The 15,065-nt window shown below is 40.4% G+C and overlaps 1 protein-coding gene across 1 annotated transcript in view; it reads left to right on the top strand.

The window, feature by feature from the left end:
- Positions 1-689: 689 nt before the first annotated feature.
- Positions 690-15,065, top strand: part of LOC127455674 (tyrosine-protein kinase BAZ1B-like) — a 43,403-nt gene continuing 29,027 nt past the window's right edge. The window contains exons 1-9 of the mRNA XM_051723704.1: positions 690-1,352; positions 4,454-4,570; positions 6,136-6,280; positions 6,388-6,580; positions 6,890-7,209; positions 7,310-7,498; positions 7,649-9,161; positions 13,686-13,824; positions 13,929-14,089. Coding sequence (XP_051579664.1) covers positions 1,234-1,352; positions 4,454-4,570; positions 6,136-6,280; positions 6,388-6,580; positions 6,890-7,209; positions 7,310-7,498; positions 7,649-9,161; positions 13,686-13,824; positions 13,929-14,089 — 2,896 coding nt within the window. The 5' untranslated portion in view covers positions 690-1,233. The remainder of the gene's footprint in view (positions 1,353-4,453; positions 4,571-6,135; positions 6,281-6,387; positions 6,581-6,889; positions 7,210-7,309; positions 7,499-7,648; positions 9,162-13,685; positions 13,825-13,928; positions 14,090-15,065) is intronic.

Genomic DNA, 15,065 nt, shown 5'->3' with positions numbered 1-15,065 from the left:
TTATGGAGTTTACATGAACACATGTTGTCGGCTTATGTACTCGGTCTAAGAACGTGCAGATAAACACACTGAGTATTCTACAAATTAAAAAATGGATATTCTACATATGAAAGTTATGGGTATTTTTAATTAGGTTTCAACTGAATCTTTTTAGTTTAAGTTAAATGCTTCGAACAATGATATATCATTACATGTGTGCCCTAAACAAAGAATGGGGAATTTCAGCTTCTTTTAACTGAGAATCTGTGTACATTGGCTCTTCAATGAACCACGTGTGAACAGTTTGTTCAAGACTGTCTCTTTAATTGGAACAAAAGTGTCCTGTGCACTCTCTATTGTCTCTGCCCCTTTCAGGTGAACGCAGATCATTTGGCCATATATATTCTGACCTTTATGAAACTAAAAATGTACTTTATTAATACTGAAGAACATCAATCAGACGGCACACTGTCATTTGGAAGTTCCCTACGAATTTACCACAAAACTGACCTCAAATCATGCTTCCAAACACTCCTTATATTTTTGAGGAAGGGATATTGCTTTGACAAAAGGTGGAGTATGTTTGACTGACAGTTCAATCGACCAATAAAATACCCCATTCTGTGTCGTAGTTTTTTAATAACCAATATCTGCTATCAGTGGGCGGGGCTTGTCCTTGAGACGCTGCCTGCTACTGGGGTAACAGAGTTTTGAGGTTGTACGAAATGTTGCCGGTGTAGCAGGAACTCCCGCCATTTTTCAATCAGCTATAAACACTCTTGTTTATGTAATCAACACGCACCGCAAAACAGTATCTACGCGGTTTACAGTCGCGGCGGACAAGGGAGTGGGACGTCGTTCTGGCCTGGATATTCGACCGCAACACGGACCAGAGCGGTTTTATGAAAGCCCGCCATACCCGCTCTGACGGACCGCCTCCGCCGCGTTTCGCGCTTTCGTCTCCGGCACTCAGGAGCTTCCGTTCACTCCTTACAAAACACTCCTACAGCCAGATCACCATGACCCCACCGGCTCTCCGGAACCAGCGGATCTTACCGAGGAGATGTAACTGACCTAAAAAGCCGTTGTTTTTATTTGCGTTTTGTTTTCACGCGCTTCATAAAGAAGTCAAGCCCCGACGCTACGCCGTCAACACGCGCAGATTTCGCGGGATATTCAGTCCAAGCTGAGACAGAGACGGGTTCTTTCGGTACTTTACTGACACATCCGTGACCGCAGCAGCAGTTGCCCAAAATGGCACCGTTGCTGGGTCGGAAGCCGTACCCGTTGGCTAAGCCGCTGTCGGAGCCGCCGGGCCCTGGAGAGGAGGTGTTCATCATCGAGCACACTAAAGAGGCCTTCAGGAACAAAGAGTATCCTTTATCACTACCTTCACCATCGCGTTACACTCATCAAACACAAACATTTGCACGAGTCTCGGTCTGTTATTTCCACACGGGTCGTGTTGTGGGAACGCTGTGCATTTACGCGTTTATTTTCATCTTACTGTAACGCTAACCGGCTAAAGGTGACCATGACGCTCATATTACGCGAGGTCAAACTCTAAAACAGACATGAATGTTGTTTTTTGCTTGTATTTTGAGTGATGAAGCATGCTGAAAGGTATGTTGTTGAAGGGTTGTATGCGAATACTCTTTCTCTATGTTTTTTAAAGCGCGCTAATGTTAGCAGGCTAGCATCAGGACGCACAGTCTTTTTGGATGACGTCTGGCTAAACAGTTTCCAATCCAAACTGCCATGACTCAAGCTTGTGTAACGCTCACTTACAGCTCGAGTACATAAGGACGTGTGTGATGCTCCTGTACAGTGTCAGCTGTAGCATTAGGGTCTGTAATTGTTGCTTTATAGCATGCTTGGAGTGTGTGGCTTTGGTTGTGAATAGTTTTAGCTCAAGCTGCAGGTGGATTGAGGAGAAACCAGAAGGATTTTTCTGCGCGAGGTCATTTGCGCGCGAGATGTTCTCTGCGCACCACGTGAGTCTGGTCATGATTGACAGAACGAGTAAAGCCTAACTTTAGGGCATCAGCACCCACGTGCACTGTCATGACTGTGATTTCTGCCTTCAATGCATCATTCGCAAAGGTTTTGACCTGGAACACGCTTCTCTTGTATGTAGATATAGTCCAGACACATTTCTAGATGTTCATATCCTGTAGGTGTCTGTCTGTAACAAGCAAAAAAAAAAAAAAAAAGTGTCAGAGGTGCAGCCCGACCTTTTTAGCCAATGAGAAACTTTCTTACCTGTCAATCATTTTGTACGTTCCGGTTCGCTGACATCGCATTGGCTAACATGGCTTTTGGAGGGTGGGGTTTGAACTTTGCTGGCGACGGTTACTTACAAAATGTGAAGTCTGCTGTCATTTACTCTACCTGATTTGCCTTTCTTTTTTCCGTGCACACACTTGTTTTGAGCATAGCGCTAGCAACGTCATGGTCAGGGGTTCGACTCCCAAGTACAGCGTGTACTGATCAAATTAATTGCTTGAATGCTATTTAAGTCGCTATGGAAAAAAGCATTATGTTAGGGCAGATTTACTTTTTAATTTAATGAACTGTGCAAAATCAGCCCAGATACATGTAAAAGAATATTTAACCTAAAATGAAAATTCTCTCATCATTTACTCACTCTCTTGCCATCCCAGATGTGTATGAATTTCTTTCTTCTGCAGAACACAAATGAAGATTTTAAGAAGAACATCTCTGCTCTGTAGGTCCATACAATGCAAGAGAATGGTGGCCAGAACTTTAAAGCTTCAAAAAGCACAAAGGCAGCATAAAAGTATTCCATACGACTCCAGTGGTTTAATTCATGTCTACTGAAGCGATCCAGTCGGTTTTGGGTGCCAAATACAGTTCTGTATCGGCTGATACAAAAAACAAAACAGACTGATACTGATATTTTGGCACTTACCTTATTTTGTCATCAGATCACTGTTTTATTTCAGAGTTATGCTTTAAAAATGTACAAAGAGGGGGGCCTGGATAGCTCAGGGAGTATTGACGCTGACTACCACCCCTGGAGCCGCGAGTTCAAATCCAGGGTGTGCTGAGTGACTCCAGCCAGGTCTCCTAAGCAACCAAATTGGCCCGGTTGCTAGGGAGGGTAGAGTCACATGGGGTAACCTCCTCGTGGTTGTGATTAGTGGTTCTCGCTCTCAATGGGGGGGCGTGGTAAGTTGTGTGTGGATCGTGGAGAGTAGCATGAGTCTCCACATGCTGTGAGTCTCCGCAGTGTCATGCACAGTGGGCCATGTGATAAAATGTGCGGATTGACTGTCTCCGAAGCGGAGGCAACTGAGACATGTCCTCCGCCACCCGGATTGAGGTGAGTAACCGTGCCACCACGAGGACCTACTAAATAGTGGGAATTGGGCATTCCAAAATTGGGAGAAAAGGGGATAAAATAATAATAATTAAAAAAAAATTTACAAAGAGGTACAAAAGCTTTTTTACATTTCTAAAATCATTTTCATTAACCATAAATGGGATCTGTTGAACACAGGCCAACATTTTTGAGAGCCTCATTGAAAGAATTCACGTTTTACATTTGTTACTGTATATGATAAAACATTACATATTCGTACTATGCATATGTTGGGCAGTTCCACATCGGTGTGTCCCTGCTGTACAGTCTCCTTGCCGATCATGATTTCAGGCTTGATTACCCTTCCTAGCGCTCTGCGCGTGTATCGAGTATAAGGAAGTGTAATCGAGCATGAAATCACGATTGTGCCTAGAGACTGCAATGGCAAGATGTACAGTAAAAATTTGTACAATTTTTTGTCTGTTCTCACCTAACACCACCTGGATCACATCAGAAGGTATTGTTTTAACCACTGGAGTCTTATGGAATTCTTTTTTTATGCTGCATTAATGTGGTTTATTTTTAGAGCTTGAAAGTTCTGGCCACCATTCACTTGCATTGTATGGCCCTACAGAGCTGAAAAATTCTTCTTAAAATCTTCATTTGTGTTCTGCTGAAGAAAGAAAGTTATACACATCTGGGATGGCATGAGGGTGAGTAAATGATGAGAGAATTTTCATTATTGGGTCAACTATCCCTTTAATAATTAGATTTAAATTGAAAAACATGAATTTATTAAATCTCTCAATTGGTTTTACTCTATCCTGTGTCTGTATTATACAAGATCTACAGTGAAATTCATATTTGACCCTGTTTTCCCTGAAACTGCTCTTAATTACATATTTAAATATGAAAATATGTGGAGACCGCTGCAGCAGCGGGCCCTTTAATTATTGGGCTGCTGTGCTACACGCACGCATTCATTATAAATTAGGCTCTCTCTCATAGAAGACGGACAACGGCTCTCTTCAGATCAGCTATTCCTTAGAAGTGTGCTTGATACTTTAGTGCGTCTTGTTGGACATTTTTTAGTGCAAAATATTGTAACTTTTCTATTGAAGTGGGTTTGTCCTTAACTGTCCTGCTCAGAGAGTATGAAGCTCGATTACTACGGTATGGAGAGAGGATATGGACGTGCAAAAGCACAGGCAGCAGCCAGCTCACACACAAGGAGGCCTGGGAAGAGGAGCAGGAGGTCACCGAGTTGTAAGTAACAAAAACAAGAGAATGAATGTATGAATGACCAAACAATCTCAGAGCAATGACAGTATCCTTTAGCCTTTATTTATAAGGCCCCAGTCTAAGTGTTTAGTGACCTGAATGTTTGTTCTGTGTCACAAAATGTAGTGGGCGTAGTACATGTACTGAATGAGTCTTACAAGAATCTAATGTAGAGAAAATTTTCTTCTAAATTGTAAAAACAAAAGGATTAAACCTGTGACCTGCTCAACTGATGCACCAGCAGATTGTATGTGTGTGAGAGAGAGAATAAGAGAAAGGGATAATTCAGGCCATCTCTTAAGCTGCTTATGTAACCAGACGCATGCACACTCGGACAACAGTGGGCAGTGCAGACCATAAAGAGTGTTATGTTTGTGTGTCTCAGGCACTGTAAGGGTCAGTGTTGATGCTATTTTTTACTGTTCATAATTGGAGCATGTGTTCATCGTCTCCCTCTGCTGGCGTTGAAGAGAGCTGCCAAAATTCTGAGAGCGTGAGATGTTTTATTTCATTTCTGGACACCAGTTGTGTAGCCACAAACGTCTGGGTGTGCCATGGTAAAACAGGGTTTGCAAGAAATAACTGAAGCACAACAAAATTACTTGTACTGTTAATCATTGCATTAATGTATTTTTCAGCCCTGTGTTACGTAATGAGTTAACATAGGCCTGTTTAGAAATTATTACTACTATTGTCAATGGAGAAGATAGGCCTGTTAATGTTTCAAAAAATTAGGCTTATATTTAGTAGCCTATATTCAGTTAATACTACAGGTCCTGTTTTTTAAAATAAATTTTTTTTTATAAATGTTGCACTAACATCTACAATAGTGGCGAAGATGCAGCATCACCGCAGTTATGAAACTCAGTATAGAATAAACAAGCTTGCTTGCTGCTTCAGTCCTGCGCTCTGCATTTGTTGTGAAACCGCGCATAATCTAAGACGGCCTTTTAAATTCCATAATCGGTGTCGAATTTTCATCACATGGAAGCATTTTTACACTCCTACTATTATTAAACATAAAAAAAAACTCATTTTATTTGGGTGTGCAGTTTTAAGGATGATTAAAACTATATAGAATGGAGGCATTCTAATGAAAACTTAAGCCTGTTTTAGTTTTAACTTTGAACATTATGTAATTAAAAGTAAAATGTCATAAAATGAAATTTAAGATTGGACTTTATAAAGCCTTCTATATGCTAGTGTACTACATAAAAGTTGATGCCAAAAACTGCTGAAAGTTTAAATTATGATGAATCTTGTTCACAGGGCATATACAAGTTTTTGTCCAATGAAATGCTCTTTAGAATTAGAATGTCCCTCTTCCAATGAGACACAACTACCAATAGCAAGTAGCAAATCCTGATTTTGCCAGGCTGTAATGTAAACTAAAGGCTATTGGCCCTTTAAATAAAAGAATGGGCCCTTCATTGTGTCCCGCCCTAACTAAATTTCCAAATTCAAAGTAAGTGTATATTATGCTTGTTTACAATGGCCTTACATACTTGGCATAATGGATTTATTTTTTTTTATTATTATTTTTTCTGTAGACTGCAGGAGGAGTATCCAGCTTGGTTCGAGAAGCCAGTTCTGGAGATTGTGCATCATAACACAGTATCTCTTGATAAGTTAGTGGACCTGGTCTGGGTGGAGATTCTCACCAAATATGCTGTAGATGAGGAGTGCGACTTTCTGGTATGAACCTGGACTGAGTTTTCTCCAAAAAAAAGAAAAAAGTGTAAATTGTTTCTCTCTTTTGTTCTGAAATGGCTGATTTTCATTTTTCTTTTCTTCTCTGTAAGGTTGGCCAGGATAAGACTTTGCATGTGAAAATAGTAAAGATTCATCCGCTTGAGACCCTGCCTGAGGAACATGCAGAGAAAAAGATGAAAGGAGCTTGTGATTCTCCATCCAGTGATAAAGAAAATGCCAGTCAGGAGAACCTGAAGAAGGAACTGCAGTCCAAAGAGGAGGAGAGCAGGAGAGAGAGTCTCTGTGAGTTTCGGCTGGTCTTCATTTTCAGCAGAGTAAATGTTGTGACTTGTCGCTAGATGATATATGCTGTTTTTTCTTTAGTAGGTTCTTAAGTAAATCAATTAAAAAAGGGTCAGGTTATAATTTTTACATTGCAGTTTAAAACCATGATTCATAAATTGAAATCAAAGAGTTTGTTTAGCTGGTTTTGGAGACAAAAATTGGCACTGTCTTTTCCTGATATCATAATCCTTTAAATATCTGACTTTGAGGTTTTTACTTGGATACCTTTTGTTAAAGTTTATTTTTGACTGTATGTTTTGACTGTAGCTGATCGGGCTCGCCGCTCACCCAGAAAACTCCCCACCAGTACGAAAGAAGAGAAGAAGAAATGGGTGATGCCCAAATTTTTGCCCCACAAGTACGACGTCAGACTTCTCAATGAAGACAAAGTCATCAGTGACGTCCCAGCAGACAGCCTGTTCCGAACCGAGCGGCCACCCAACAAAGAAATCATGCGCTACTTCATCAGACACTACGCAGTGAGGTTGGGCACAGGAGAGAGTGCCCCCTGGGTGGTGGAGGATGAACTGGTGAAAAAGTTTAACCTGCCAAGCAAATTTAGTGACTTTTTACTGGACCCACACAAGGTAGAGTTCAAACATTTGATGCTTTGGAAAGATATATACATATAACACCAATAAGAAGTGATTTGTTAAAAGAAAAAGCTTAATTTCTTGGTCTGTTTAGTTTTTGGCAGAGCATCCTTCATCTAAGAGGAAAAGCATGAGCTCACCAGAAGGTAAACCCAATAAGAAGCAAAAGACTGTGGAGTCGGGAACAGACAGAGAGGGAGTCAATATAAAAGTGGAAAAGAAGAAAAAGAAAAAAGACTCTCAGAACATACCACTCAGCCCAACCCTCTGGGGACATATGCAGGTATGTGACAACATAAAAATTGAATGGCTGATTTGAAATCTCATGTTCTTTAATGGGACCTGTTGCCCATTTTGAACATATTGATTACCTGGGAACACATCCATTTTTTCTGTTTTGGATGTTTTTTTTGTTTTTGTTTTTTTTATTCAGGCAAAGAAAGTTAATGGATCCCCTTTAAAAATTAAAAACTCTGGTACATCCAAGAAATCTGAGGACAACAACATCCTCGGCACACCAAAATCTAGCAAAAAGCAGGGAGACAAGAAACCCACCGATGCCAAAAGGAGTCGCAAGAGTGGAGTTGCCAAGACTCTTAATAGCCAGAAGGCCTACAAAAAAGAGGAGAAAGGCTCTGGAAGCTCCAAGAAACCTAAAATGAAGCAGATGACCCTTTTGGATCTTGCCAAAAGCCCGTCTGCTTCAGAGAGCCCAAAAAAGCGAGCACAGAGTTCAAGCGCTGGAACCCCCAAGCTGGGCAAAGCTCTGCCGCCTATGGCTTTGCATCTCCTTCGCTTTTACAAGGAAAATAAAGGCAAGGAGGACAAGAAGACCACTCTGTCCTCACTGGTATCAAAGGCAGCAAAAACACTCTCTGCAGAAGATCGCAACCGACTACCAGAGGAGCTCAAAGAGATTGTGCAGAAGCGCTGGGAGTTTCTGGAGCAGAAACAGCGCTGGGCCCTCATGAGTGAAGATGAGAGGCGGCAAGAAATTAAACAGAAACATCGCGAGAAAGCAAAAGAGCGAAGGGAGAAGGAGATGCAGATGAAACGGGAGATGTCGCGCCGTTATGAAGACCAGGAGATTGAAGGCAAGAGTCTGCCAGCATTCCGTTTGTGCGACTTGCCTGAAGGGATGCCCAATGCCCTCTTTGGCGACATTGCCATGGTGACAGACTTCCTTCATTGTTTTGCTGGCCTGTTGATGCCAGATGACCAGTATCCAATCACCTCCGTTGCTCTAACGGAAGCAATAGCAGGAGAGAAAGCAGGCTTCCTCTACTTGAACCGTGTTCTGGTGGTGCTGCTTCAAACGCTGCTGCAAGATGAGTTAGCAGAAGGATACAGTGAATTAGACGTGCCATTATCTGAGATCCCGTTAACAATGCACTCCGTATCCGAGTTGGTGCGCCTGTGCTTGCGACCGTCAGATGCGCATGAAGGTGAAGAAAGCGCCTGCAGCTCAGATGACTGGCCACCCGGTGGCGGCTACGATGACGTGGTGAGCAGCGAGTTCTTGGAGAAGCTTGAGACATCAGAGGTGTTTGAGCTTACCCCTCAGGAGAAGGTCAGCCTGCTGGTGGCGCTTTGTCATCGTATCCTCATGACCTATTCGGTGGAGGACCATGTCGATGCCATGCAGCAGCGATCAGCCGAGCTGTGGAAGGAACGACTTGCCTTACTCAAAGAGGCCAATGACCGTAGAAAGGCGGAGAAGCAGAAACGCAAAGAGCAGACAGAGGCGAAGGCAGATGGAAGTGGAGATGGACCAGTGAAGGCGGACAAGAAGAAAGAGACAAACGTGAATAAAGAAACACAGAAAGAAACACCAAAGGTAAAAGTGGAACCTGAGACTGAGGACATGATCAGCACAGTGAAAAGCAGACGCTTAATGTCCATTCAAGCCAAGAAAGAAAAAGAAGAGCAAGAAAGACTAAACAAAGGTAAGATTCAATTTTACAAAAGTGACAAAATCTGTGAGTTGATTCCCCTGAAAGCAGGAATTAAAAGCCGTTTAAGGAACGAAAACTGAAAACAAACTATTGTTTTGCAGAAGGTAATCAAAAATGAACAAAGTCCCTTTCAATTGTTCCAGAGTTAAAATGGAATTTTATAAATGCTAATAATCGGTTAATTTCATTGTCATGAAACCAAAGGGTTTATTACAGTAAATTTATAGGAATTATATCACTTCCTGTTGCCTGAAAAAAATGTATCTTTCTAGTTGAACATGGATACGCATGTGCTTTGATTTTAAAGGAAACCGCTGCATCACACATTTCTAATTGCACGTTGTGGATGTAGCCTTCCTAGACATGCTGAAGACCTTTTAAGGTTTCTGTATGTAATTACTATATATAACTGCATAAATACAGATTTGATGCTGCAGGGTTTGATTGAGGAACAGATCTGTAATTACAATTAAATTATCCATACTTTTTATTTAGGCCTTTTATGATCATGTTTGGTTTCATATGGCTTATTACAGCTAAAGAGACGAGCAATGAGGATGTGCTCCCTTCTGTTTTACCACAATGTTGTTTATTAAATCAGTATGTGATTTTAGTGTTTTTGTGTCTTAGTGTGACTAAACAGCACTACTCAGCAGAAGCGCGCAGCCCGAACAAACCCTTCACGTGCGCTCCACTCAGCATAAGCTGCTCAGTGCGTGACAGACATCAGGTTCAGCAGCGCTGCAGTGGAGGGTCGCATGAGTAAACGTGTCTGCTTTGCGTTGGTCGTGCTGTGCGGTTGAGCAGATGACAGCCTGCTTTCAGAACAATAGCTTACTTGACTGGCGTAAATAAATAGTTACCACTGAGATTATCAAGATGGCATACAGGGTCCATGTATACACAAGACGGTAACTCTCAAATCAGCATAATTAAAGGTGCACTCAGTCATTGTTTTCCTCATTACAAATGTTTACTCAATGAAATCAACAGTAATTTTAAAATATATGTATAAAATTGATCACTCTCATAAGATGAAGACTCCATTTTAGTAACCTTATAAAAGTTGTTTTATTCTGCATGGACAGGGTCTGTCTGTTTTCTGTCTGTCTAGCTGGTTGCCCAGGCCGGTCAGTTAGCAGGTTTCAGAGGGGTTTGAACACTTTTTAGCTGGTCAGGCTGGGAGACCAGCTAAAACCAGCCAACCAGCTTATGCTGTATTTAGCTGGTCTTTTCAGCAGGGCAGCATTTAATTATTATTTCAATGGCTTTGCAATGGAAACATCATGAAGTATATGTACATACAATAATATGGTAATCTACCATCCATGTTTTTATTGGCATAAAACGCAACACTCAATTTTATACAATATGTAATGGGGACCTGGCTCCCTCTACCCACCAAAGAGTCCTTTGCCTGAAAATGGTAGAAGACCCCTGATTTAGGTTATTGATTTTAGATGGCCAGAATATATATTTGAAATATGCAATTGGTTAATCACCCTTAACACGAGTACTGTAATTTTAAAAAGAACCTTATTACCTGTTCTTTTATTTTGGTCTAACCAGTTACCATTCTGAAAGAAATACAGAAAACAAATACAGTTTCTGCTCTGAATGAAACAAAATTAAAATAATTTTGTTTTCAGTCCCTGCTGAAAAGTGTAAATACTGTGGAACCATCAAATCTCTATTTGTTTTAGCATCCTGACAACAGTGTGTTCAAAAGAACAACATTTTCACTGACAGAAAAATTTTAGCCATTGTGATTCTTTTAGTAATAAAATACTTGTGGTTTAGAGCATAACAAAACATAACATGACAAAACGCTCTAGAAGAACTATTCTCATGTCTGGGAGCGACAGTGCGTCACACAGTTCTGGGAGCCCTCTGTGTGTGTGTTCGTTTGCCATGCAGATCTATAATATATATATATTTTTTTTTCACCCAATTTGGAATGTCCAATTCCCAGTGCGCTTTTAAGTCCTCGTGATCTCGTAGTGAGGATGAAGCCCAGTTGCCTCTGCGTCTGAGACCATCAACCCGCGCATCTTATCACGTGGCTTGTTGAGCGCGTTGCCACGGAGACATAGCAAGTGTGGAGGCTTCACGCCCAAATACGTGATACAATGCGTAGATATTGAATTCTTCATGGAGAGACTTCACATGCTAACTGGCGGAAGAGTAGTCGGATGCAACTTTTTTTTTTTTTTTTTTTTTTTTTTTTTTAAGATCATGGATGGCTCTTCATTATTGTGGTTAGGTCAATGTAGCTAGTCTTTTAAATTTTTTTTAATAATAATAGTATAGTAAATAGTATTTTTGTAATGAGAAAATATTAGCCTTGAAACATTTAGAAATGTGAACTATCACATTTTTGAAAATACCAGTTACTGTTACTATTATAAAATTGACTCATTTGAATTTAATTTGAAAACCTTTATTTTGGCGCATGCACAAAAACAAAAAATCACAAATTAAAATGGGTCAGTGTTGTGGTCTGTGGCGTGATATCTAGGGAAGCTCGGTTGACGTGAATGCTCCAGAGATCGGTTGGAGCAGAGCAGATCATTGGTTCAAGTGGTTCTGTGGTGGCTCATGCGAAAACCAGGCTTAAATCGCATTGCATTTTCAGATGTGAAGCATATTTAGCTTATAAATGCGATATGAATATCATTAGATTTGCCTCGGCTGCTTGAAATTTCGCTTGGGCTGCAGAAAAATTTTAATGGAGGAAGAACCCTGCTGTGTTCTTCCCTGCTGTCCGTGACCCAATCCGAGCATGAACCACCAGTTGAGAAACACTGCATTGGCCTGCACTAATTGCATTTTCTTAATATAGTTAGTTGAAATCGCCCTCGCATGTGAAATCTGTGATGCCTCTACTGCAGATCTTTGGCATTTTCCACACTTCGGTTGAGTGCAGGGTATGAAACTAAATTTTTTGACAACTAGCCACAGTGGCTTGTGAATATAAATTTTACTTGCCAGTAGGGCTGCATGATTGACAAAGCATAATTTTCAATGATTGCCCTTGATTCCTTTCTTGATTTTATTAATGTTGATTTAAAATATTAAATTACCATGACATCACAAAGTAGGCAACTGCCTGGTTCTTCAGAGTAGCAGATTTAATGGTGGTTATGAGGTACGTTCCAGTTTTCTTTAAGCATTAAATATTGTAATGTTTGTTAATGGTAAGCCTAATAAAAGTTATTTTAAAGGGCTATCTATAGTTTTGAACACATGTAGGTTTTTTCTGAACTATTGACACAACCAGTTTTTACCTGTATCAATATGCCTGTGTGACCTGTAACGGGTTGATACTGTACACATCCTCACACGTTTAACACACCTTTAAAGCCTGAGAAAGGTGGCACAAAATACATGCAATATGTGTCCTCTTAAATTAATAATGACGTTCAATATTTAATCTTTAACAGCCGATTTAAACTGGCACTGCGTTCAGTAAGCAATGTGGTGACGAGACTGCCCATTAATTCCCTTAGATCTATAATAAGGATCTTCATGCTGTAAGATCATCGTTAGATCATATTTGGCCTCACCGGTTGCCTTTTGGAAATTAAAAACAGCCATTTGCGATCTGAGTTTGTGCGATTTGTGAAAAATGTAAATCTACAAATAGCAGCTGCGGGGCAAAAAAGTCTTGACACTGACGCTCCAAACAAAGTTCTGTACACTCGTGAATGCTCTCATTAACAATGAAGCTTATTTATGCCTTGATTAGAATGAGAGTGATTTAGTTTTGTTGCGTTGCTCATTTGCAGTGTATTCACCATCTACGTTGCAAGCGAGCGGCGAAACATGCAATGAATCAGAAAGGATTCTAAACATTTTCGCTTTTGTTCGACAGCTTTTTTTCAAGGGTCAGGTGATGTTTCTTCAGGATTGATTTTTGCATGCCACCATAACAAAGGTGAACCGCAAGCATCTGGGCATCAGTGTGTTTAAAACTTGCGCATTAGGATTAGTTGTCATGTTAAATGCGAGCCACTGTATTTAAAGTAATTTGCAGCGCACACAAAGATAAAAACTGTTTGTAAAGCACTGACACAGAGGAGAGAAAACCCTTCACATGCATGTTCTGTGAGAAGCGCTTGTGCTGAGTTAATGAATGGCAGAACAGCATTGAACATCTCAAACCGCAAATTAGATAGGTGCACCATTTGCTATTAGTTAGTCTGTTTCTAAAAAAACAAAGCATAAAATGTGAACCTTTTAAGTGTGCGTTTTTATTTTTTATTTTTTTTCTTCTAACCAACGACATGTCAATTGTCACTCCTTATATCGAGACGGACCCTGGTGCATCGATACCATCGACAAGGAGAACATGACGATGTATCAATGTATCGATATTTTGAACACAGCCCTACATAGAATATTACTTGAAATCTCTGGTATATTGGTAATCAAGTCATTTATTTCAAAGTTTTGAAGCCAATGATAATAGGGTTATGTCAGTCTTCCTTGAGTGACATGTGGTGTCTCCTGCAGAGCGTATGGAGAAGGAGGCAGAGGAGGAGAGAATCAGGAGGCAGAATGTGGCGGCAGAAAGAGCCTTTCACGAAGGCATCTCTAAAGCAAAGCTGGTCATGAGAAGAGTGCCATTGGGTACAGACCGCAATCACAACCGGTAACTGCACATTTCAAACCCGCTAACATCAATTCATGTTTTAAGTTGGATATACAGTGATCTCTGTATTATATAACAATTTTGAAGACTACTGTTTTCTGTAGGTACTGGCTGTTCTCTGATGTGGTTCCTGGACTGTATATTGAGAAGGGCTGGGTACATGAGAGTATAGACTACACTTTCACTCTTCCTCCTGAGGAGCAACCTGTGCAGACAGAGGAGGAGGGCAAGAAACGGGAAGAGATGAAGAAAGAGGAAACCGAAGGTAGTCTATCCATGGATGTTTTCTAAATGTCATAATTTCATCGTCATTTATGTAAATATGGGGCCATATGAAATCAATGGCAATGTGATCCAAAATTTTCATGCTCCAGAAAGGGCATTAAGGCAGCATAAAGGTAATCCATACCAACTCGAGTGGTTTAATCCTTGTGTTCTAAAGCGATACAACCGGATTACACTTCGTTGTGCTTCCGTCAGCACTCTGCACATGTGTCAAGCAGGTGGAAGTGTAATCGAGCTTTAAAGCTGCCTTTTCACTGCATCCGACAGACGTTAGACCAGTAGTCATTAATTTCCAATGGAAAGACGAATGGCTACTGAGTGAGGGGTCTCCGACCATCTCCGGATGCAACGTTTTCGGATCCGATTTGAGCTTCGGATGCGTTGAAATATTTAAACTTGTTCACTAGACTGTATGTGTCTGCATGACCAGATGTGATATATTCATTTAAAACTATGAGTGAGAAATATCAATTGAAAATGTGTGACTAAATGTTTACATGTTTCATTTATTTCTGTACACGCAAATATTTTTGCACATGCACCAAATATTTCAAAACACATCTATGAATTTCTATTTCCTATTTGCTGAATTATGGTTAATTATCATAATAACTATAAAAACAGTATTAATATTAAATAATGATAATATATATACTGAGTGAATATTTATTATGAATTTCATAGGGCTGTCAATATCGATTTATTCTGACAATTAATCAGTTGATCTGAAAAATTATTTAATAACTGATTGCATAATGTTGTCTGTGAAGACCCATTTGGCTATAGTGAAAAGGGAGTTTTGGTCTGTATGTCACCTAAAATCGATCATTTAGCTTCAGAAGATATGGTTTAACCACTCGAGTCACATGGATTACCTTTATGCTGCCTTTGTCCTTTCTGGAGCTTGAAAGTTTTGGACCACATTGACTTGCAAAATATGGATATAAACGCATCAA

Source organism: Myxocyprinus asiaticus, chromosome 18, assembly GCF_019703515.2.
Source record: "Myxocyprinus asiaticus isolate MX2 ecotype Aquarium Trade chromosome 18, UBuf_Myxa_2, whole genome shotgun sequence".
NCBI classification, from domain to species: domain Eukaryota; kingdom Metazoa; phylum Chordata; class Actinopteri; order Cypriniformes; family Catostomidae; genus Myxocyprinus; species Myxocyprinus asiaticus.
The sequence above is the reverse complement of the archived record's forward strand: the minus strand, read 5'-3'. Positions and strand labels throughout refer to the sequence as shown.